A 26,308-nucleotide genomic window follows, 5' to 3' on the forward strand; every position below is an offset into this window, starting at 1 on the left:
TGCCATATAACCATTCCATTGAGTTAGTAAAGAGCCCTTGTTATCTTACCAGGCATAATGGCCTTCTGACAATGGAAGCACTTTGATGAATACTCATTAGAATAACAGTGAGTACACAGTAAGAGCTCATCCTTGGCAGCAAAAGGCTTTTCCACCAAAGAGCGATTGCATTTGGCACACTTGAAGCACTCTTCATGCCAGTGGCGGCCTTTATAGGCGAGATCCTTTGAGAGAGTAAATATGTGTTAATGGAAAGCATTTTTTTTAGCCTCACCACAGCGCTATACTTAAAAAGGCTGAACTAAAAGCATTGACAGAATGATTGAATCAGTGGCTTCTCCCTTTGGCTGGAGGACAATTGTCAAAGATAACAAACTATCTATCCATAGGGGAAAAACAGTCAGGATACACTTTAGTTTGCTTTTATTGGCCAAAAGGAGGTGTTTTGGCTCAGGCTATACTTGTTATCCATGCCTCCACACTTGAAAAGTATTTTTTTTGTTTAATTGGCAGGATTGTTTTTGGTTCGAGCATTGGCCTGCTAAACCCAGGGTTGTAAGTTCAATCCTTGAGGTGGCCACTTAGGGGTCTGGGGCAAATAGGAAAAAAAAAAAGATGGTGCTTGGTCCTGCCAAGAGGGCAGGGGATGGGACTCAGTGACCTCCCAAGGTCCCTTCCAGTTCTATGAGGTGTGTGTGTGTGTGTGTGTATTGTAAAGAAGACAGTCCCAGGAAACTAATAGGCTACATCCCTTTACTAAACACCATCAGATTTTTTTTTTTGCATGGTCCACACATGAAAAATGTAGGCTTATTTTCCCCCTTTTTGCCCCAGAAGACACTACTGACAACGGAAGAAATCAAAGGGTTCTGGCCTCACACATAAGCTGCGTCTACACGTGCACGCTACTTCGAAGTAGCGGCACCAACTTCGACGTTAGGCGGCGAGACGTCGAAGTCGCTAACCTCATGAGGAGATAGGAATAGCGCCCTACTTCGACGTTCAATGTCGAAGTAGGGACCGTGTAGACGATCCGCGTCCCGCAACGTCAAAATTGCTGGGTCCTCCATGGCGGCCATCAGCTGGGGGGTTGAGAGATGCTCTCTCTCCAGCCCCTGCGGGGCTCTATGGTCACCGTGGGCAGCAGCCCTTAGCCCAGGGCTTCTGGCTGCTTCTGCGGCAGCTGGGGATCTATGCTGCAGGCACAGGGTCTGCAACCAGTTGTCAGCTCTGTGTATCTTGTGTTGTTTAGTGCAACTGTGTCTGGGAGGGGCCCTTTAAGGGAGCGGCTGGCTGTTGAGTCCGCCCTGTGACCCTGTCTGCAGCTGTGCCTGGCATCCCTATTTCGATGTGTGCTACTTTGACGTGTAGACGTTCCCTTGCTGCGCCTATTTCGATGTTGGGCTGAGCAACGTCGAAGTTGAACATCGACGTTGCCGGCCCTGGAGGACGTGTAGACGTTATTCATCGAAATAGACTATTTCGATGTTGGCTGCACGTGTAGACGTAGCCATAGTAAGCAAGTGAAACCTATGTAACTGGTGCATAAAGCAATGTTCTGTCAGACTATTAATACCTTCGTGTTTATTCGTTTTTTGTTAACACCTAATTAAGTCAGTCACCCTCTAAAATATTGGAAGGAAGTATTTTCTGAAACAATTCAACATGTTTAAATGCCAGGAAAATACATACATTATCATTCTGTTTAATTAAAAACATGTTTTAACTCTCCTGATATTTCTGAGGTTCGAAACAAACCACCAAAGAGCAACAAATCCTGTAAGAAAGAAACCAGATCCTTCCAGGTATCCTTTCTAATGACAGTGGTAAAAAGGGGCACAAATTCTTTCTTTTTCAATTGCCCTTGCAAGTACCCCTTAAGGCAATAAAAGGGGAAAAGAAATACATAACACTTGGCTTTAAAACTTTAAGAGATGCTGAACATCTACTGTGCTCTCTGGGTGGCTATAAAAACAGAACTGTTGTCAGAGAGTAGCTAAGGCAAATATACACACAGACACACAAAGGAGAGAGGAAGAATGCAGAGGACTGGCCCCTTAATTCTGTGAGGAACAACCAATTGTCACCCTCTGTTGTAAGTTCTTCATTTCATTCCTGTTATATTTTCCTCCAGGCTATCCTGGTGTCTCAGGCCTGCTGTACACTTAAAACTTAGGCCAACCTAGTTAAGTAACACAGCAGTGTGAAAAGGTCACACCGCTAGGAGCCTTTCTGTTCAGGCAGCTGAAGTCCAGGTGTGGAATTCTTCCAGCCACTTAGTTACCTCCTCTCAAGCAGGTGAGTTTACTACTGTGATGGAAAATCCTCCTCTGGCTCTGTAGCACGTGTCTACACTGCAGCACTGCAGTAGCATAGCTGCAGCAGTGCTTCTAACATAGACTCTCCATAGTCCTAGGGAGGTGACTCAATCGCCCATCTAGGGAAACAAAATCATTAATATGAAATAATGCTGCTGCTTAGTTGGTTTTAAATTAAATTTTGGATCAGGCAGGTTGGTTGGGCTTCAGAACACTTTTTTTTGGGGTCACATGGACAAGTTAGCTGCTGAAAATGCTGGACATAGAGTTTTGTGGCAGTTTTCAGCATAAATAAATGGTTTGTCCTTGATAATTGTCATATAAGACATAGCTGGGCCCTGTACTTTACCTCTATCAGGACGGCTGACCTTTTCTCAGAAGACTGAGAGCCCTGCCCAACATCACCGTCTGGCCCCTTGGGCTCTGATAATGTGTCGGGGCATACAGCCAGCAGACCCAGAAACTATTAGGGGTTCTCCCGATGGTGGGGTGCTTCCCCAGGGTGATTGAACACCCATAGATCATCTGCTGCAGATACTGTTGGCATGGGGAAATGCTGTGGCACTGATGCAGAGACAGAGGTGTGGTTGTGGCTGTCTTGTTGTTGTACCCTGGCTAATCCACCCTGCTGCAATGGTCATTTAGGGCTATGGACAGGAAATCACAATTTCAGGCAGCTCTCAGGCAGTTCTACCCTGCACTGAGGGCTGAACCATCACCAAGACAGCCTGGGATAGGACAGGCTTAAAGCTGAAATAAAGAAACTTCCACTCAGCCCCAAGCCCCGGGACAATGTCAGCTTCAATGATGAATGAAGTAGCTCTGCAATTTCACACGAGTGCTTGTAGAACTTTTGGGTGAATATCATCTGGTCCTGGTGACTTGTTACTTTTCAGTTTATCAGTTTGTTCCAAAACCTTCTCTAATAACACCTCAATCTGGTTCCTCAGATTTGCCACCTAAAAAGAATGGCTCATGTTTGAGAGTATTCCTCTCATCCTCAGCCATGAAGACAGATGCAAAGAATTAATTAACATGCGCCCTTTAAACATGGCAGCAAGTGTAGGCCCAGCCTACAGGTGTGTCTGCAATTTCATTTAGAAGTGTGAAAGTGGGTGTGCTCACAAAGGAATCACTCCCATAAGCCAGGCCTTCTGGATGACTAGCTGCCAGCAGCACCTTGATGTTCAGACAATAATAGCAGCTGAGCCCTGCCAAAGAACCCACCTGAGAAACAGGTCCCATCAAGAGAAGAGCAAAGTCCCATCTGTTTTTAGCTGATGACTCATGGTCATACTGGCTCTTGGGACAGTGGGACAGGACAAAAGTTATGGACTGAAACATATAGAAAGATGGGTGCAAAACTGTAGGGTTGGGATCTTTTTGCCATCACCACTCTGCAGGAATCCCCACCTGGATCTGGTTCCTCCCTCACACTCAGTATGTCTGATCAATGGACTGAGTGGGGCAATAGAATGGTAAAACTTATTCTCAGCTGGCAGGACTGTGTGGCCATGTGTTCAGAGCCCCGCAGCATAGCGCTGCTGCGGCTATGAGGTTTCTAGATATTGCAAATGATTGAGGGATACGGGATGGGCGACAGAGAGGGGCTTAGCTGGCAGAGAAACGGCCACATAGCCTCTTTACTGCTGGCACCCCACTCTGACGAGAGCAAAATCTCATGTGGCTATGCTAATTAGCTATATGAGTATTCAAATGGAGAACCATTTTCAATCGTGTTAATCTAGAAACCTCATTAGCATAATGCTGCCAGCAGCAGCGCTATGCTCTGGGACTGTGCAGATATGGCCTGTGTGTGTGTACGTTTGATTTCTTTTCTTTTGATGCAATAGTTGCACTTCATAAATCAATGCAAGTGTATCCCTGAGAGGTCTTTAGTGTAAATAAAGTAACATAACCCACACAAAAGTATAGGTCAGGCGTGTCCAACCCACAGCCTGTGGGCTGCATGCGGCCCTGGACAGCTAGTAATGTGGCCCCACAAGATCGTAAACTTTTAACATTATTATGTGATTTATATACATTAACTATATTATATATTTTATATGCGGCCCAAGACAATTCCTCTTCACTCAATGCGGCCCAGGCAAGCCAAAAGGTTGGACACCCATGGTATAGGTCCTCTGGCCTCTGCTTCCAAAGCTTCTTTCTGCAGCAGCATATTTCCAGGCACCAAAGAAGCCCCCTACCTAGCATGGAGGGATTCAGAGTTTCCGGCTCCCCTTTGCACAATGGCTAAGTCCAGGTGTGTGCAAGGATTCCGTAGATCTTTGTGGCACAGAGAGCTGTGGAAGGAACTCACCCACAAAGAAGTGGATTTCATGTTTTGTGACAAAGCAATCTCAATAAATACAGAAAAATGAGACCAAACTAAATGCTTACCTTGGCATCACATTCAATGGGCTTCTTGCATTCTTCACAGGAATTAGCGAATAGGTCATCATAACATGTAACACAGTAAGAATTCTCTTCTCTCAGTGCGTACCTCCTGCCAAGAAGGGATTCCATGCAGTAATGGCAATGACTGCTTGTCATTTTTGGTTCTTTAGCTGTCTGGGTGAAAGAAAAATTAATAAATAACATGAATGGAAGAGTTCAGGCCCAAACAAACGTTATTCTGTGGTTAGTAATGCATTACTGGTGTAACTTAGAGCAGCAATTGCCTCAGTTACTTGCATTGGTTGGGATTCCTAATGTTGGAGCCACCTGCCAACAAAATGGCAGTCTTTAGAAAAGTGTAACATTCAGGAATTGGTTGTCTTCATTGGGATGCAGAGGCTCCATCTCTCACAACACATTAGTTATGTTCAACCTCGAACAAGAAGATTGCGTCAGTTTAGATCTGCTCTTATTTATTGTCTGGTGCTGGAAATCTGTTACCTTCACATCCTCTATGGCTAGTACCAAAGCAAATCAGGCAAAAGAAGTAGAAAGAAATCAAGTTACATTCCTTACCCTCTCCCACTTTAGAATAGAACTATTATTCCAGAAAATTAATAAACCTCAATGTTTGCTACTGGTATTTCAGTCATTAAGAAAAAAGAGCCAGCAAATACAAAAAATGTAGAAAAGGCTCCTGAATATTGAATATAATTCAGTAAGTTAAAAAAAACAGGGAAAAATCAATCACAAATTTGCAAGTGAACTTATCCCCACACTAGCCATAGTCAGAGGATGTGATGAAAAAGACCAGAGGTAGAACGTGAAGGCACACAGTCTTTTACAGAAAGTAACTAGGTGTGTGATGTTTCTCAGTCACTCAGCGATGCTGGAGAAAATACATTGCATTGTGAAGAGTAAATTATCTAGAAAACAATCACACTGTCTGGACAAAAGCTACTAAACTGTGTAGTAGATAGGCAAAAAAGAAAGTAGGCTTGTGACAAAAGTTTTCAGACTTTCCCTAACCAACACCTTCCCAGAAAGTCCACAATTTCCTTTCTTTCTCCACTGTGCCTTCCTTTTGGAAAACCCAAAGTCTACCAGATAGAAGATGGACAAGTTAGATAGTCGATATTTAGCTATTGAGAGAAGTAGCCTTGATACTGATGCATCCCAGAGGAGGGAACTGGATAATAATGATGAGCCAAAGGACTGGAACCAGAAGGGCCAAGAGGGTGAAAACTCCATCTGCAGGAAGGAAGCCCTGGGGACACCACTCTATTCCAGAGTGGGAACAAACTGAGAGACATTGCAGAGGGCACAGATAGAGGCCATGATAGATTTGTACTGTAGAAGGGATTAGTTTTATTTTGGCAAACACACTGTGTGTGACTCCACTGGAAAGCTGAGTCACCAAAGAGCCTCAATAAACACAAGAGAGCACAGGTACATGCACTTTGACCAATGTGCACTTATGAGATGTGCGCATAACCCTGTTACACTCTTTCCTTGCTTATCCTAAGAAAAAAGGGAGAGAGGGATAAACCCGGTAAAATCAGCCCAAGTGTTCTTTAGTTGTTGTATATGCTTAGTCTTTTGTTTTTCTTACAGACACGTTTTGCCAGGTTCCACCCAGAACATGACTTGGAAATACCAGAATATTGTGAGAAAAATGCAGGAAATACCATACATTTTTTGAGACCCAAGACTCGGGCATTTCCCTTTCCTCAATTTTACAGGCTGAACTTATTTCAATAATAATAGAAATTTGGGGCTCTTCAGTGTCTGGAACTGTGAACTTTTTGAGGCTTGTGAGAAAGAAGTCTTATTTCAGTCTTGTTATTGCTAATTGGATCAGCAATCCTTTGCTAAAATTGGATCATGGTTCCTGGGAACGAAGGAAACTGCCTCCATAAGGTTCACAGGGAAGCAAAACTCAGAGACATCTGCTGGACTCATTGAATTACACATTTGATTGGCATGAGTAAGGTCATTCCACAGTTAATGTCAACAATCATAAAGAGTTGCAGAGGATTTAAGAAACACTAGATCTCAAACTGTTTACATCTCCTTGACTGTGAGCAGCTGGACCTGAGCTCTTGCAAGTAAAGAGCAAGGAATAAGTTACAGCTGAGTTGAACAAGATGCAACGAGCGAAACAAAGAAAAGAATAAAAATAAATAACATTTCAGGAAGCCGATAATTTTAAAATCAGATAAATTCTATGCAGTTATGCTCAGACCTAGCCATTCTCATGCAACCACTCTTCAGTTCATGGCCAGGCTTGGAGTTCCAAGCTTTACAGAAGTGCTATTGTTTTTTTTCCTTCCTTCTTGAGGACTATTAGATGTAATGCAAAAGAATATTTTAAAGAATAAAATATTTTAAGCATAACTGTCTGTCCCCCACCAAAAGCAAACTCAAAGCCTAGGGCTCTGTTTTCATTCTGTTCCCCGAGGATATGACATGACTATGAAGAATGAGAAGGGGAGGAAGATGGAATGCTTATCTTAGACCAAAAATAATGGCTCTTTCATTTGGCACAAGCTGTGGAAACTTGTTGTCTTTATGCGCTGAAAACATATTTAGTTGAACTGATTTACTATTTTTTTAACATTACTAAATCATTGCATTAGCCAGGACAATGTACAATAAAAAGGTCAAATAATCTATAAATCATATTGGTGGGAATCAAGTGCTCCTCTAATAATAGTGCAGATGTATTTTATATCCCGTTCCTGAAGTCTCATGTAACAGCAGTCTTAATCTGGCCTTCCATATATTGAGGTCCCAACAACATCCTCTTTTAGATTAGAAAGTAAAAGTTTGACTACACAGATTTCTATGTTGAAATTCTTTTTTAAATGTGTAATCTGCTTTTGCATGTAGTGCATCCTATTCCAGTTATACTAATAATATTAACAAATATTGACAACCCTGTAGATAATGGAGGAAGCTTATTTATTACCACTTCTGCAAATGGGGCAAACAATACATCAACACAGATTTGGTCGCAATTGATCCCCTTCTATATTCCTTTCCAACCCAACACAAAATGTGTTCCACAACTTTTGTTATTAATAAAACAAAACAAATCATCAGTCATGTAGCACTTTAAAGACTAATTTATTAGGTGATGAGCTTTCGTGGGACAGACCCACTTCTTCAGATCTATAGAATTACCAGTCTAGACACAGTTATATAGCACAGATGTCCAAAAAATTGCAATAAAAACTGACACATCAAATACATAGGACTGAAGGAGGGGGATGATATGATCCAAACATGAAATGTAGTTAGTTAGTCCTCACAGCAAAGTCATTACTATCATTTAATAGAACCTCAGCTGTTCTAAACGAGCTTGTGTCTTGTGAGTCCGTCTCAAGGTGCAGTTGAATTTTTATTTAGGTATTTAAGTTGACAATTAGTGGATTTCCAGCTAACTTAGACTTGATGGTAATAAATAATGTCCCAAGAAAAATCATAGCTGTAGCTTTCTGATCACAAGGGTTTCCAAGTTGAGGAATATTTAACTCTCAAAGCTCAAACTATATAACATGCAAGAAAATGAAGAAAAACTTGACTGGATGACCAGAATTGACAACTGATTAAATACTTTGAGCTTAGTTTTAATAAAGTATGTTCCTAGTCCCACATTCACTTCTGCTGCACTAACAATTACTGAAACTGTATTGGGCATTTGGACATACATATTGCTCTGAATGGCAATTTTATGCACAAATGCTCCCTTTGCGACTGCTTTTGTGGGATGTATCAGTGCAATGATTAGAAAGAGGCATATCTTGCAGCCTTGCCACAAAGAAACCTTTCAGTAGGGCCAAGAGTTTGTGTGCATAAGGAGTTCAGGAAATGGTCCATGATTTCATGTACACATCTCATAGAGCTGGAAGGAACCTCAGGAGATTATCAAATCCAATCCCCAGCCTTCTAGGCGGGACTTTTTTTTTTTCTTTTTAATCTGTTTGCCACAGAGCTCTAAGTGACCCCCCTCAAGGTTTGAACGTGCAACCTCTGGGTTTAGTATATCAATTCTGAAACCCACTGAGCTACCCCTCCCCTTATAGTTGGGTACAAAGCAGGAATGGCATGGCAACAAATAACACTTCGCAAATCTCTTGAAGATCTTAGTGAACTACTTTCACTATAGGACACCATACAAAATAACTAAACTCTGTCTCCCTGAATCATCTCTAGCCACTGCCTGAGAAATAATGTTATGAGCAGCATGTAGCTGAAATGGATTTTTTTCTTGGTGCTTTGATCCTAATCGCTACAGAAATATGCTTACTGGAAGTTAGCTGGAAGTGAGATTTTGTGTTTTGTGGAGGTCAGTTCAGAATTCTCTCAAGAGCTGAGGTAACGCATGCTCATGGAATGACATGCTGACTCCAGCATTCCATATGGTTACTTGTTTCCTAGACACAGTAAAATGCTGAAATTTATGTATTTCTTGGGGAAAATTAGTTTGTTTTTTAGCTATTATAGGGACAAAGGTAAAATATAGTTGATTTTAATCTACAGAACAGGCACATGTCATGGAAGCAACAGTATTAAGAATTGTAGATCTAGTGTATCTTATCTGACTTCCATGAGAACACAGGAGTTACCATGGTAACCCACAAGGATGCAGCTTTGGGGTTAGAGCTGAGAATGTAGTTAAAGTACAAATTATAAAGCAGATGAAAACAGTACACAACAGGGTCTGGTTGTTCTTCCAATAATTTCAACAGAAGATAGAACACAACACGTGTGCCCGGGAATTTCAGCTTAGTTAAAATGTTCTGGGTAAAGACTGGGGACTTAGAAATACAATAATCTTGTAGACTTATGGAGTAGCAATATATTCATTAATGGGAAATTTTTTAAGCCTATCTACGTCTGTTTAGCATATAATCAACAAGAAAGGGGACTATACAATACATACAAAATGATGGGTGTCTAAACTAGCTGTTATCACTTGAGATCTTGTAGTCAATGTGGGTAGTTCTCTGAAAATATCCATTTTATGTGTGGCAGCAGTCAAAAAAGCAAACAATATTGGGAATAATTCATAAAGTGATAATACAGATAATATATTGCCTCTATATAAATCCATTGTAAACCCAGATCTTGAATACTTCATGCAGATGTTGTCACTTCATGTCAAAAAAGGTATTGTGGAACTGGAAATAGTTCAGAAAAAGACAATAACAACTATTAGGGGTATGGAATGGGTTCTGAATGAGGAGAAATTAATAAGACTGGGACTTTTCAGCTTGGAAAAGATACAGCTAAAGGGGAATATAATAGAGGCCTATAAAATAATGACTGGTATGGAGAAAGTAAATGGGGAAGTGTTATTTATTCCTTCTCATAATACAAGAACTAGAGGGTCACTGAATGAAATTAATAAGCAGCAGGTTTGAAACAAAGAAAAGAAGGTATTTTTCAGACAATGCACAGCCAAGTTATGGAACTCCTTTCCAGAGAATGTTGTGAAGGCCAAGACTATAACAAGGTTCAAAAATGTAGGTAAGTAGTGGAGGATAGGTCCATCAATGGCTGTTAGCTGGGATGGACGGGGATGGCATATCTAGCCTCTGTTTGCCTGAAGCTGGGAATGGGTGACAGGGGATGGATCACTTGTTGTGCTCTTTCTCACTGGGGCACCTGGTTTAGGTTACTGTCAGAAGACAGGGTGCTCAGCGAGATGGACCTTTTGTCTGGCCCAGTACGGCCATTCTTATGTTCATATTATCTTCTGTTACTCTGGAAGTAATACAGGGACAAAATACTATTTTAATGTCTATTACATTGATGTTTCGTATAAATGCATTTTTCCTGTTTTGAGTGTATGATGTTTTTGGATATTATTCCTATTTATAGAGAAATGAATATATATAAATTAATATTCACATTTGTTTTATGATCCCTTGGTGGAATATTTCCTAATCTCCCTTCATCAGTTTGCCCTTGAACTGCATCAATTACACACAATGCATGAAGTAGGATTCTGCACTTGGCTTTGAACAGGTACAAACAAACAGTAATGGTGGCATTAATGATCATAACAACAGTCTTGAGGGGGAAGAAAATCCCTGTTACTAGGGCTGAGTGTGCATGTGCATGAGACAACCCAGACAACACAGTTTATCTGCATCACTTCCTGCACACTGTGTGTTTTCTTTCCTCTGTGCTTAAAACATAGTTTTGCTCTTTGCACATTCAGCCATCATATTCACTTATTTTCCCTATTCATCAGGTGATGGTTCCTGAGCATTTCATCAGCTCAAAGAATTTTTTCCAAAGTAATCTGTAGCTCGGGGGTGGGGGTGGTGGGTGTTTGATGGCTACTTCACTTTTTTTTTGTAGCAAACATCATCCTATGGAAGTTAAGGTTTCTAAAAACCCCGTGCAAGGAGCAAGCAAAGGACTTTATCCTTTCCTAAGTTCAGAGGTTCATGTGAACATCTCAGTTTCTTTATAGATAGGCTTGGCCTACATTAGGAGATGAATTAGAATTTATGTGACTGAGGTGGAATTTGTAATGAATCAGTCCTCAGTACAGGACCACTCTGTTGATTTTAAGGGTTCCTAAGGTTGACACTTTCACTCCTACCTTTCACAAAGAATAATGCCAAATTCAACCTTGCATGGTCGACGTTAGGGTAGCAGAGATGGAATGCTGTGAAATTTGACATTCTTGGCTTCATGAGGTGTCTCACAGTGCCCCAATGTGACTACTTTGACCATCACTTTCAGCTCCACAGCTCTCCAGAGTTGTGTCTACAAGTGCACGCTACTTCAAAGTAGTGGCACTAACTTCGACGTTAGGCGGTGAAACGTCGAAGTCGCTAACCTCATGAGGGGATCGGAATAGCGCCCTACTTCGACGTTCAACGTCGAAGTAGGGACTGTGTAGATGATCCACGTCCCGCAACATCGAAATTGCCGGGTCCTCCATGGCGGCCATCAGCTGGGGGGTTGAGAGATGCTCTCTCTCCAGCCCCTGCGGGGCTCTATGGTCACCGTGGGCAGCAGCCCTTAGCCCAGGGCTTCTGGCTGCTGCTGCCGCAGCTGGGGATCCATGCTGCATGCACAGGGTCTGCAACCAGTTGTTGGCTCTGTGGATCTTGTGTTGTTTAGTGCAACTGTGTCTGGGAGGGGCCCTTTAAGGGAGCAGCTTGCTGTTGAGTCCGCCCTGTGACCCTGTCTGCAGCTGTGCCTGGCACCCTTATTTCGATGTGTGCTACTTTGGCGTGTAGACGTACCCTCGCAGCGCCTATTTCGATGTGGTGCCGCGCAACGTCGAAGTTGAACATCGATGTTGCCAGCCCTGGAGGACGTGTAGACGTTATTCATCGAAATAGCCTATTTCGATGTTGCTACATCGAAATAAGCTATTTCGATGTTGGCTTCACGTGTAGACGTAGCCCAGGTGTGCAGAAACAGCCAAGGAAAATGTAATTAATTTCCTGTTTGGCCAATGGGGTGAGCCAGCAGGCAGCACACCTCAGGAGCACAGCTGGTCATGAATTCTCAAGGTTGCAGACAAGCTCCATCATAGAGTACACTGGGGATCCAGGACCTCATTGCTCTGTGTTTGGTGAGGAGCAAGATCAAACTAGGCTGGTGAAACTATGAAGCAGCAAAAGAGATGTTGACATCTATGCCAAGCTCTCAAAGGGCATGGAGGAAAAAGGGTGCACCAGGGGCAACTTCTTAATGTGCCTGGGGCTGGAGCGCCGATCCTCCTTGCACATCTCCATAAAGCTCTTGGGTACTCTTTAAATTTTTCTCACAAAGTTTTTGGGGAGGTCTGCCTTATTCCAACCTCCGCGATAAGACACATTTCCTCACCAAGCCACCAGTAAGGAATCTGGAATCATGGCACCTGACAGCAATCAGCATAATGACTGGCCCCATGCCCACGTGGAGTTAGTATTTGTTCCTTATGAATTTTTCTTATTCTAAGCAGACTTAAGTCTCTTTTTGCAACCTTGAAGGAGGTGAAGGAGCATTAGGTTACTGTATGAAAGTACAAATTGCACTGCCATGCCTGGACCACCCTTCTCCATCTCCCAGGATGCTAGAGGGCTGGAAGTTTTCGCTGTCCCAGCAGAGCAGGGTGGCCATGTCATGCCCCAGAGAGCTGCAGGGAGATAAGCAGGGTAGAGGTGGTAGTAGGGGAGAGATTAGCCCATGCAGTGACTGAGAGAGCAAGGTACACAGCCAAAGAAGCTGCTCTGCCATGCTGGAAACCCTCCCTACCCCACCCCACACAAACCTTCCCTGGGCTTCTGGGGAAAGGAAATTTTCCCTGTCCCAGCCAAGGGGTTGCGGGAGGAGACCACGTGGCAACAAGCTACAAAGCAACTTCTGTATCTATCAAACTGACCTCCAGGATATAAAGAGTAGAAAGTAGGAAAGGTTAACAATTTTGGGCCCAATCCTATAGAATTTACAGGGGTAAACCTTTATCAATAGTCCACTGATGTCATCAGACCAAGCCTTTTGAGAGGAATGGAAGAAATGTCCAACAAAATTTAGGAACTCCACAAGTATTCAACCAGAAATCAAACAGAGGCAAAAGATGCACATGAAGAGTTATAGGGTGAAATCCTGGCCTGGGAAATTTGCTGCTGAGCTCAGTGGGTCCAGAGTTTTACCACAGTTCCAGAGAAATAGAGAAACCAGAGAAATATCCAGAGATCTCTGTTAAGAACAACATCTTCACCTAAAAGTCCCACTCCAAAAACAGTGTAAGTAGTAACAGAGACCTGACTGTTCATTATACAACTCATTGTCAAAATGGTATAAAAAGGGTAAATATGCCAGTGAAAACCAATGAAACTATACTGAGGAAACAGTGGCTTCTTAAGATGGTCCTAATGCAACTTTCTGGGAACACATCTGCCAAAAAAAAAGTCCGCATTGCCTTCAGGCCTGGAAGTCATTTTGGGGAGAAAAATAGGAAATGATGCCTCAAAAACAGTGAGGAGCAACAAGTTCACAAGCAATGAAGTGAAACAACTTTTGCCAGAGATGAGAAGCAGCAGAGCCTTAGTAGATCACACCAAAGCTGAATGCAGCCGTTAAATTCTTACCCCAAAATAGACCCTGTGCAGAAATGTCAGCAACCGAAAAAAATATCTTCATTTTAGTCCAGGGATGAAGAGGAAGAATGAAAGCTCCCTATCTCCTGAGAACAGAGGCTGCAAGCTAGTTAAATTAGGTTTAACAAAGAAAGCAACTACGAGATTCACTTTTCCTAGCTTGGTTCTCTAAAACCCAATGAGACACTCTAAAGCAGCTTTGAAAAAGTAGCAAGAACATGATTAGAAATGCCAGGCATTTCGTAAACTGAAAGGCACTTTGGTTACCCAGGAAGAAAAAAAAGAAATCAGTATGAAGCACAAAAAAAAAAAAAAGAAAACAACCTCCATAGAAAAGGACAAAGCAAGGAACACCTAGTGCACCAGAGCAGTCTGGTCTTTTGCATCCCACCCTCCTCTGGCCACACACACACACACACACACACCTTCCATGGAGACACTATGATGACGTCACCTAGTTTTCGCAGGAAAAAAAACCGCAGTTCAACAGAAAAAAAAAGAAATGTCACAAATAAAAATGAATCAGATACAAAGCTTTCTGAGCTCAGCACACTTACAAGGTTGAATCCAGTGAGGTGGCGTCTCAGAAGACAAACAATGACAAAACCTGTCTTATGTGGGCTAATATAAGAATAGAGGATTATAGGATCCTGCATTGTCTATGGTGGCGAGGGAAAGCTAAATGTGGCAGGAAAAAGTGTGTGTGGGACACATGAACAAACACACTCCTACATGTAATTTGGGTATTTGTGCACTCTGGGGAGGGAAGGAGTAAGCCTAGGGCAGCTCGTGAGGAGGAAGCCAAGGATCAGCTATTCTTGGCTGCAGATTCTCTATGCACTGTGTGGCTTCCCACTGGTTGCAGTCAATGCTAGCAGCATCAGCAGCTGACTTTTGGAAAGTGGTAACTAAGGCTGCATCTACACTACAAGATAAATTCAAATTTAAGGCAGTTAGCATGATATTACTACATGACTATCTTCACTGTAAATACCATTGGCTTCGCTTTAGGGAGCACTCATATGGATATCATAAGATCATCAGTACCTGATGGGTGAAGTGTCAAGCTTGAATTCAAAAGTTCGATTAAAGGCCAGTGTGGAAGCGCCACATCTTAAAATCAAATTAATTAGCCTCCAGAGGTGTCCTGTACATAACCCACAATGCCCCTCAGTGCTCTGCTCTGTCTGCTGCTCTGCAGGTGCACAGGAATTAGGTAACAGGAAGACTGTGAATTTCAAATTGGGAGCAGCAAGCCTGTGGCTGTGGACTCATGTTTGTATCAGAGCCCTGAGAAATGGCTTTCTTTCTTTGCTATTACCTCTGTGAGCTCACCTACCCATTAAAAATAGCCCCAGCATGGATTCTGCGGTTCTCGCTACGCTGGTTATTTTTTTCTGCTCTGCCTGGCGCCAGCCGCTGCCCCGCCACAACATGTGGCAGCAAGGCTGTTGTGGGGGCTGTGTTTGCATAAGAGGCCAAGAAACGTCTTCTCAGTGGTTTACATTTGTGCGTGAACCCCCTTCCTCCACCACAGGCACCATGCAGTTGGGGTCTTTCCTGCGCTCAGCCACTTCATATGGGTAGCTCCCGACCCCATAAAAGGATGGGCAGGCCATTCGGTGCTGCCCATGCTGCCAGGCAACACCATGTCCTGGCTTGTGAGCGACTAGGGCTCCAAGGGCAGGAAAGATACTTGGGGGCTTGCTGCCATCAGGGAGGGAAGTCTTCTCCAGTGACTAAGATATTTGTGGGGAGTAACTCATCTGCCCCCCGCACCCAAACCCTCTCAGTCCCTAGCAAAGGAGCAGTGGGCTTGCGGCTGCCGGGGAGGAAGTCTCCCCAGGTGGCTAAGATATCTGGGGGGACTAATTCAACTGGCCCCACCACTGAAACCTCTGCATTCCCCTAGCAAGGGCCCCATAGGAATTGCTGCCGCTGGTAAGAACTCTCCCCCAGCAGTTAAAATATTTGGGGGCACTACTTGAACTACTTCAACATTTCAACCGGCTCTGCAGCTGCAGACCACAGCCCCTCCCACCAAAGATATTTTCAGGGGCTTGCTGCCCATTGCAGACACCTGCTGCTTTGATAGTTCTGTTACAAAATCTAACATTTCCTGTCTGTCTTCATGCTTTGACCACCCTCCCCCCCAAAAAAAAACAAAACAACACAGGGCGAAGGGCCAGTTGAGATTCCTGTTTGCCGTATAAGTTCAGTGTATGAGATTTCACTGCCATCCCCCATGTTGACAATGTGTGTATAGTGAAGAGGGAAGAAAAAGATCTTTTCTTCTAGACTTTTCTATCTGCTTTTTTCTAACTTTGAGAATACAGTCTGTTCCTGTGTTATTCTCAGGGATCAGATGCAATCACAGGAGGGGGAACACTCATTGGATGGCCAGATGAGAACACAGTTACAGAAGAAAGATTGAGGTTAATTTTGCCATCTCTGTGGATGCCCTACTTCTTCCTTTCAACAGGAAAAACGGACATTTGCTTAGCACAGGAGGGGAATGAGGACAATGCAACGTGGGAAGATGATGTCAAAGACCAGTGAGCATACCCAGAATGCTATGGGAATGAGAGAACTGTGGGATAGTTTCCTACAATGCACTGTTGCAACAGGAGGTTTGTCAGTTGAATGTGGCAGTAATAAGTCGACTTTGTGTGGAGCACGTGGGGAGGTGAGGATAGTCCAAATCAAATCTATGAATTCCAGAGTTACGGAATAGATATTAATAAATTAAATGTTATCTTGTTCTGTAGATGCAGCCAGAGCTTATAAACAGACTGCTAGGTGCTAATGGACTATGGCAGGTCTGTTCTGTTGTGCCAGTGCTGAAGAAAGACCACAGTCTGTGTTCCTCTCTCCTGTTATTGGGTTAATTAACTGGGGCTGTATTAGGAAATGTGAAAAATTAGAAGATAACAGGTGAGTGAATCCCAGGGATTTTCAGGAAAAACACTCCATCAGGAATTAAACAGAAAAATAACTTTTGGGGTTGGAATTCAAGCTGAAGTAAACATACACTTTTATGATTATTAACTGTAATCTCCTTACAACCTTTCTGACTGTAAGACACATTCATTTGCTGTGCCTTTGTGCAAAATCAGGGCCTGGCCTTGGATAGCCTTATGCAACTTTACTGATGTGAGTAATCCCATTGACTTTACATGAGTCAACTGCTGAATGGGATCATTTTCTAAAATAGGCCTTACTTTGCAAACTCTTTCTATTAAGGACCGTGTTTTCCTGAATTCTGCGTAACACCAATGAAGTCTCAATCCCAAATGGAACCTTGCATGCTGTCACAACACACCTAATACCGGTTGAGCCTCTTTCATCCAGTACCCTGGGGACCTGACTGGTGGCAGATGAGAAAATTTGCCAGACGATGGGTGGTCAATATTGTCTAACACATTACCAACACTGCCACTGCTTACTGAGCTCTTAGAAGACATTTAGGGGGCAATTACAGCTAATTAACAGCACAGAACATTGAGCTCCAGAACTGATGGCTGTAAACACACTCTATAGGCTCATGAGAAACTTGGCTACACCCATGATAAGTAGTCATACAGCGAACTAAAACCATGCCAGATTACGGAGTTTGCTGGATGAGAGATTCTGGAACAGAGGGGTTCAACCCGTACTGCAGTACTTACTAGTCCCTCCCTGTGTGTTACCGGGCTTGCCTATTACTTTGGGGTTTACTCATTTATTAGTGTTACTCTTTTGGGGGAGGGAGTTGATAATTCTTTTAATGTACTGTACCTTATGGGACCTAAATTCTCCAAGCGTGTATTTTTCCCAGCCTAAAAATCAGGCACACACATGCACACTCACACACCCCCACACCAACAGAGCATGCCTGAGAGGAATGGTTACACTCACAAGATGAACCTTAGATGTCCCTGGACTCAGTAGACTGGGTTGGATAGCAGTGCCAAGCTGCCACCCTCATATGCCCACTCCCTCCCCCAGGTTCAGCATACAATTAGACAGCTTCAGTATTTTGAGGCTTTATTATTGGAATTTGTCTGATAATTACCAATCCCATGTGCAGTTGTGGGTTTATTAATATCTGGAGCAGAGATTTCTCATCAGACAATGATTTCCTGTTTTCTGTGTCCCAAAGTTCAGTGAGGTTCTTGCCTTGGAATCGCTGTTCTCCATTCTGTATGCTAATGGAGATGTCCCATCTTTGATATAAATGAGGCTCAGGGCATTTCCAGAGGAGTTAAGGTGTGCCTTCTCCTCCCCTTTCATTGATTTTTGTAAGTCCTTCTTCTGATTGGCTTTGGTTCAAGTGGAAGCTGTGGGGGATGGAGGCAGGGAAGGTTTTTCATGAGTCAGACAACGTGGTTCCCAAGAACACAGAGATGGTGGGTAATGTGGTTACTCTAATGATTACAGAATTAATAATTTGTTCTTCATGGTAGAGGAACAGAGCAAAGAACCACATACAGGGAAAAAAGAGGGTGCTTTTTTTTTTGATCAACCCAGACACACAGACAAAAATAGAAGATTCACCCAGAGCTAGAGCAATGATGGGAGATTTAAAAACAATGCCTATGTATGAGGTGATGTAAAGCTACATATTTTTTTTCTTCTTAATGAGGCCCCAATTCCCATAGTCTTTCTCAATTGCAGACAAAAGAAGCATTGCCCCCAAATAGGAATATGATAATCTGATTCCACTCAGCCAAATTGAACTGACTGTCATGGAAAGACCTACCTTTGAGAACCTTATAACCCTGGATTTAGCAGGCCAATGCTCAAACAACTGAGCTATCCCTCCCCTGAACACTACCCACACTAGCCTTGTTACCATTGAAAGCAGAGTCAGGGAATCCACTGAACTGCTGGAAATCCTGCTTATGGTTGTCAATCATCATAGAATCATACTATACTAGAACTGGCAGGGACCTCAAAAGATCATGAAGTCCAGTTTCCTGCCCTTACAGCAGGTCCAAGCACCATTTGTATCATTCCTGTTAGATAGTTATCTAACTTGTTCTTAAATATCTCCAGGGATGGCGATTCTATAACCACCCTAGGCAATTTATTTCAGTAATTAACTACTCTGACTGAAATTTTTTCCTAATACCCAGTAATAGCCCTAAGTGGACCTGGGAGTAAAGTGGTGCCCGTGAGCATTTTGTGTGTTAGGCACATGCACCTCATATACAAACACTGATGTTCCTTGCTTTTATTCTCTTGTGAAAGGTAATTTCTACCAGCTTTTCAGGAAGAAAATGGTGGAGTTCAATCCTTGGCTAAATTTAACTAAATCTGTGGATTTACATCAGGGTGAAATTTTTGCTCATGATCTTCACCCCATAGTCATTTTAAGAATGTTGCCACACTGGAGTAGCACAACAGGATACATACAGCAGACCCAAGTGCAGAGCAACAGTGGGCTGGTGGTAGTTGGAATTGGTAATAAAGACGCAGAATTCAGGTACAGAAAGAGCACTGGGTGAACCTAGGACTGGGGCAGGCAAGCCCCTAGCTCTGCCCCTTCTGCCTGAGACCCCATGGCAGCCAAACTCCCACTGTTCAGGTCCTTCAAAGTGTCTCAGTACTTAAAATTTGGATTAAAATAATCTATTCTTAAATTATCAAAGGCGATATTGGTAAAAACCAAAGGTAAAAAATGATAAGTTGTTCACTTGGTCCTTGCGTAACACTTGACATTCCTCAACTCCCATACTTGATCTAATAAGGAGATCATCCATTTTGGTCTTGTGAGGTATCCACTCACTTAAAATCATTTTATTCCAAGGTCCAGTGACCCCAATTAAATACCTAATATATTTATCACTGTCAGTTGGGGCATCAAAACCAACAGCAAGGGCATTGTTTAACTGGTCCAGCACCAATTTGCTGTGAAAATAAAAATTCCCTTCCTCCATAATTAAAAAAGACATAACCCTTCTCAGGAGGAAGCTATCCCTTACTGGGGGAGGCTACTCTTGCCAGGGGTAAGCAGAAATCTCTCAGGGCTGCTCAGCCCACCCCAACATCCCTATAAGGAGAAGGGAACACTCTGCACTCTCACTCGGAATCCAGGTACAGACTCTCACCATGAGGAGTTAGCAACAGGACTTGCTATCCAGAGGCTTTCCTCAGTGAGCGGACCCTACAGTTTAATGTCCAGCCCTTACAGGAGTGTAAAGGAGGCCTCAGATCTTGGCGGAGATTGCCCCATGAGCTAGGGTTCACACCCTTCTCCACATCACTGCTTACTCAATTCTCAATAGCCCTTTGGGTCTTAAAACAATCCAAGCTTGGCAGCTGATCCAGGTCCAGAGATGCATAAATGGCCATTAGAGGACATTAGGTTAGTAACCCGTCAATTACAGTTCTGCTGTTTTGTTTTTGCAGTTGCCAGTGCATAAAAGATGTATCAAAACAAACCAGCAGTCACGTAGCACTTTAAAGACTAACAAAATAATTTATTAGGTGATGAACTTTTGTGGGACAGACCCACTTCTTCAGATCATAGTCATACCAGAACAGACCCTGTCCCACAAAAGCTCATCACCTAATAAATTATTTTGCTCATCTTTAAAGTGCTACATGACTGCTGGTTTGTTTTGATAGAATACAGACTAACATGGCTCTCTCTCTGTCACCATACAAAATGTATGTGTTAAACAGGACCTGTCTTTGCTGTAGTATAATTTTCAAAGTAGATTTCTTACTTTTTGCAATAAGCATGTCTTTTATAGAATTCAAATTATGTGTAATCATTCTAGTGTCTTCTTTTGAGTTGTAGAAATATGAAAGATAAAGACTTGCCACACTCCAGAAATGTGGAAATGTGATTAGGTAAAGCAGAAGAGATAGAAATCAACACTCCAAGTCTTTGAAATACTGATGCAAAAGAGAAATTAAGACAGTAAATTCTTCAATAAAAGAACATTTTAGACACGGATAATTTATTTCAAGCCAATAGTGGAGTGACGAATCTGTTAAAAATAATAATGATGATGTGGGTCTAATCCTCAAAAAAGGAAAAATGATTATTTTAAAAATCTGGAAAGGAGCTAATTTATTAATGATTGTAAAGTGCATTGAGATCCATTAGTGGGAGGCACTATATAATTACAAAGCATATTGTTGTTCAACAGGAGACTATTCTCCAGTCTCATTTTACCTCTGTAAGCAATTAAATGCAGCAGGAATGGAGCTCAGCAACTTCAGTACTTGAGGCCTTTCTTATTCCAAATTATGATTAAGTCTAACCCCAGTCAGTTGTGTGGGCTTGGTGAGGACAGTTAGCAGCAGCTGTTTCTTAACCACCTGTTATCCTAAGATGATTCAAATGATGAATTCCTGCTTGCAGAGATGAGACAAGAAAACCTCAGCACACTTTGCATTCATTAATACCTTAGTCTTCAGAGCATCCTTATGAGATAGGTATTATCCTCATTTACTGACAAGGAAACCAAATCCCTCATTTTACAGGTGAGGCACAGATAAGTTAAGTGACTTTCCCAAGGACTCACCGGAATTTTGTGAAAGTCAGGCACAAAGCTCAAGCCCATGACTTAACCATAGGCATGGTTTGACTTCTACATTAGGAGGAGCAACTCCAGTCAGACCAATGGGGCCACAAGTGAGTCAGACGGGACAAATTCTGTGCCTGTTAAAATTTTGCTGTTATGAGGGAGCAAAGTCCCCATGTCCCCTCCGAACAGTGCCAATGGCCTTAACCACAAGGCTATCTTTCAGCTCACAGGTCTCTCACAGTAATGCTGATGGATGGTTTCAAGGACAAGGGCTGCCTGATGAGTAATTTCAGACTGAATTATCATCAGGTAGTAAGAATTTGTACAGAGCAAGCAAAACAACATGCTCTAGCCATCTACTTGAGAACCTCAGTTATGGATTAAGGTTGTGACTAATGTTATACAATATATACCCAGTAAAGCCTGAATGTTTTTGTGTTAAGTAATACTGTGGAAATGTGTCCCATGCCAGCTGAAAGATTTGCTAAGAAAGGTGAGTTTTTTCAATGAACTGGAGATCATCTTATAGCAAGCCTGCACTGACACGGTTTTGCATTGAAATTGCACAAATTTCATAACGAAGGCAGCTGGAATGGGCAGGTTTGACCAAGTTCCATTTTGACAGAAGATTTTTTTGAACTCAAACTGTGACTCTCACTTGCATGTAATGTGAAGAGGGTCACCCCTAGCTTAGCATGAGGAGAAAGTAGGCTACGCCCAGTTGCAAAATGTAAAAGCCTCTCAGGCCTTAATGACTGTAATGTCTGGGAGTCTAAATATGGATGAAGGGAGAAGAGAAAAATGAACATTCATCAACTGAAAAAAATTCTGGAAGTTGCGCCAAGTTATAAAATGACATACAAAGTTTCAGTTGGAATTCTACTTGTTTTTAATTATTGGTTCATGTATATCTGTATATGCTTACATTACCAGAATATCTGAGTACTTCAGAACCTGTGATGGATTTATCCTCACAACACGCCTGTGAGCCAGGTACTACCATTTCCCCCATTTTACAGATGGGGAACTAAGTCACAGAAAAGTTAACCTTCCTAGGGTGCGTCTTCACTTGCATTCCTCTTTTGAAAGAGGTATGCAAATGAGGTAAATCAAAAATGCAAATGAGTATACATTTGCATATTTGGCACCTCATTTGCATGTTCTTATTTCAAAAGAGCTTCTTTTGAAAGAAGAAAGCCAGTGTAGACGCTGCTCTTTCGAAAGTAAATCCATCTTCAAAAGAATCCTGCTTCCTTTTATTTAATGGGAAGAAGGAGTCTTTCAAAGCTGGGTTTACTTTCAAAAGAGCAACATCTCCATTGGCTTTCTTCTTTCAAAAGAAGCTATTTTGAAATAATATGCAAACGAGGCACCAAATATGCAAATTTATACCTCATTTGCATTTTCAATTTGCCTCATTTGCATACCTCTTTCGAAAGAGGAATGCAGGTGTAGACGCACCCCTATTGCCACACAGGGGCTACATCTACACTAGACCAAAACTTCGAAGTGGCCATGCAAATGGCCGTTATGAAGTTTACTAACGAAGCACTGAAATACATATTCAGTGCCTCAATAGAATGCGGGTGGCCACGGCACTTCGAAATTCCTGTGGCTCACCACCTTGTGGCTCATTCAGATGGGGTGTCTTTTCAAAAGGACCCCAGTAACTTCGAAATCCCCTTATTCCTATCTGGCCATTTTGAAGTTTTGGACTAGTGTAGACATGGCCAGGAAGTCTGTGCTGGAATATGGCATTAAACCTGTCTCCAAAGTCTGAAACCAGCGCACTACCAGTGCCCTGTCCTTTGTTCCAGAAGGGTCATAGGTATTGGAGGTAGCAGGGGAGGGAGGGGAGAGAGAGGAAAGCACATACTGCCAATACAGTAGTCGTCACAGAATAGGGAACAAGACTGAAGCCTGGCACTGAACCAAGGCAGCTTCCTTGCAACCAAGGTCTCATACAAGATGGAACAAGGAAAACCTATTAAAACTTTGATGGATGTGGAACAAGTTCAGATAGACCTAGAATAAATAAAAACACAAAAGCAGAAATGCAGCTGTTGGCATGGAGAGAAGTACCCTTGAATCGTGAGAGTAAATGAAGAGTCACAAGCACCCTATTAAGTTATTTAAACAGCTCTAAGCCATTGGACAATATCGATGTATTTCAGAAGACCTACTAAAATGATCATCTCTAATTTTAGCAGGGATTGGGATGAGGTAGGAACCTGAAATGATGAAGAACCTGACAGGGGAAAATTAAAAATCAACACAACCTCAAGGGCAGAGGTCTGCAAAAGATGGGACAGAGCAAGATGTAAGTAAAAGGAAAGTTTTAAAGTAGTAGTATTAGCGAGAGTCAAAGAAAAGCTGTAGCTCTAAGAAAAGGAACCAATGAGAATTGAGACATGACTTCTTTGGACTACAGTGCACAATTTCATAGATTATATCCCTGCCATAGAAATCTATGGGATAAGTTCATACAGTTCTCTGTTAACGTCCCTCTATTTGTGGAGTAATTTATATGCTGCCTTGTTAAATATCTGTGAAACATTTATTAATTTTATCTTTTCCCAGTTCTATAGGATTTTCCCAGAACTTTAGAAACCCACCTGAATATTTTGGACGACCATTTCTCCAATCCACTCCCCCTCCAAAAAAAAAAAAAAAATCTACTGGAGAAAAGCAGGTAGAACATACATTGCAAACTTGCAATGCACCGTTCTACTCTCTGTAAACTCAGTGTTTGGAGCTCCACAGGTAGCTAGCCTGGCAGGGCATTAATTCAGTGGGAGCGCTACACAACTTCTTCTCCTAGCAAACCAGCAGGGAAGTGTTTCCAGGAATTACGGGTGATCCTATTCCTAAGGCTCTTAGCCCCCAGCCAGGTGAAATCTGGCCCTCGTGAAATCAATGGGAATTTTGCATTGATTAGAGAGAGGAGTGCTAGTTTCACCCCTTGACTTAAGGCTTTCCATTAGTTGAAGAACTCTTCTGGAGAGCCTGCACACCCCCTCTCTTTATATTCACAGTTAGGCAATCTTGTTGGACTTCAACTTTTATGAGAAGTAAAATTCAACAACAAAAGTAAAAGACAAGAAATTGAAAAGAAAGGTGCCTTCACTAGCAAAGGGACAACTGTGGCCAAAAGTCAACTGACTCTGCATCTAACAATTTCTACCAAGCAAGCAATAAATAAAATCCTTAAACTTGTAATCCTATTGCCTGCAAATAACCTTGAGACATTATGGGTCAAAACAGGTCATACACCTTCAAACAGTCTTTTTTTTTCCCCCACTTTTCTTTACAATTACAGGAAGATTGTATAAAGCATCTTACATTTCTACAGATAATGCAATCTTAAATCAAAGGGCCTTCTGTGACAGTGTGATGAAATTATATTGCAAGACTGTCAACAACGTGATAACATTAATACATAAATCTGTTCTGCCCTGCTCTGTTAAAAAAAAAACAAAACAAACTTCAAGAAATTTCAAATAATCATACATACGGAAAACAAATGTGGTCAAAAATTTTAGATGTGAAGAAAAGACATCATGAAGTTGTTTTCTTAATATGAGATTCTGTGCCAAGCTTTAGGTATGTAACAAATCTGCTGAAAATAAGGAAATCTACAAAATAGCAACTTTTAGAAAGGCATATGATTCCAATCTAAATTGTGTTTGATAGTTTTATTAAAATTTGATTTTGGGGCTCATTAGTAAACAAATAATTGAGTTACTACACACAGGTAGCACAGCAATTTATCTTTTTTGTTGACCAGCTAGTATGCAGAATTTCATTAGCCTTAAGCTTTTTAATGAAAACAGTGTGAACAGACATTTACAGAATGATTTTTACTAAGCACTGTCACATCCTTCCATTGAAGTTCTTAACACTTCAAGGCCACATCTGCAGCTGAGATCTTTAAAAAGCTGAGAGGCAGACATAATAGTGGAGGAGAAAAAAAATGAAAATGTTGATTTAGATTTATGTCATGGCTAAAGTTTGAAATTTTAGGAGTCCTACAAGTTAATTTTGCATTAAATAAGCAACAAGAACAATCCACTGTTTGCAATGAAAGCAACTTTGGGTACCTCATCATAAAGGTACAGTTGAATGCTTGCTCTCACTGACAAGTAGCTAAGAAGTTTGGCTAGTAGAAGAAAATAGCACATACCGTTTATGGTTTGACTTCTAGTTATCTGATTTTTAAAAATTAATACATTGAAAAGAGCTAAACCAGCAATAATCTTGGGTGTGCCTCATGGCACCTCCAACCAAAACTGTTTGAATATGTTCACAGAAGTCTGTAGGCAATCCTAGGAAGATATATCATAACTCTTTGGTTTATGTCAGAAACTCTACCAATTATGAACAGTAATAATATTAAAACACTACTAGAAACAGGAAAGAAAATCAGATTCAATCTATGACCAAAGAAGTTCTTACTTAGTTGTTCATAAACTTTCCATTGGTTACCAGGTCTATTGACCTAAATATTTAAAAACTATAAAATAAAACAGTTAAAAGACAAAGAATAAGGGAAAGGCAGTACTCTAATACTCACATTTGGTTTCAAGCCGCTGCTTCTTATGACTTGTGTAGCAAAATAAAGGGGGGAAATAATTTGATGAGCTTTCACAGAAATAAACATTCATCAAGTCCAAAAGAAACAGCGTAGTCTGCCAGAGCTATTTGAGGGTCCCATCAGCTTTTGGCTCTGCAGAAGAAGGCTGAGGGCCAGTTTGTTTTCCTTAGACCTCATGACATGCAAATAGCTGGTTCCCTTGTCACTGAACCAAAATCATTCTTTGTCATATTGTGTTTACAGATGGTAGACAAAAAACAGCCCACATAGGAGGTTCTTAAAGGAGCATGCATCTGTGTTTGAAAGACCAAGCTAGAAAGAGGCACTTAGGAAAAATCAGTGTGTGTATGGGCA

General features: G+C 41.9%; 1 protein-coding gene across 3 annotated transcripts in view; it reads right to left on the reverse strand.

The window, feature by feature from the left end:
- The window catches only part of FHL5 (four and a half LIM domains 5), a 44,104-nt gene extending 18,027 nt beyond the window's left edge, over positions 1–26,077 (reverse strand). Inside the window, exons 1-4 of one of the 3 annotated variants that reach the window (XM_074990862.1) lie at positions 25,934–26,017; positions 17,892–18,156; positions 4,722–4,892; positions 50–224 (exon numbers count right to left, since the gene is read on the reverse strand). In XM_074990862.1, coding sequence (XP_074846963.1) covers positions 50–224; positions 4,722–4,892; positions 17,892–17,900 — 355 coding nt within the window. In that variant the 5' untranslated portion in view covers positions 17,901–18,156; positions 25,934–26,017. Of the gene's footprint in view, positions 1–49; positions 225–4,721; positions 4,893–17,891; positions 18,157–25,933 lie in introns of all 3 variants that reach the window. The other 2 variants (XM_074990861.1, XM_074990859.1) reach the window with 2 other exon arrangements.
- Between the last annotated feature and the right edge of the window lie 231 nt (positions 26,078–26,308).

The sequence above is a fragment of the Carettochelys insculpta genome, chromosome 3 (assembly GCF_033958435.1).
Source record: "Carettochelys insculpta isolate YL-2023 chromosome 3, ASM3395843v1, whole genome shotgun sequence".
NCBI classification, from domain to species: Eukaryota; Metazoa; Chordata; order Testudines; family Carettochelyidae; genus Carettochelys; species Carettochelys insculpta.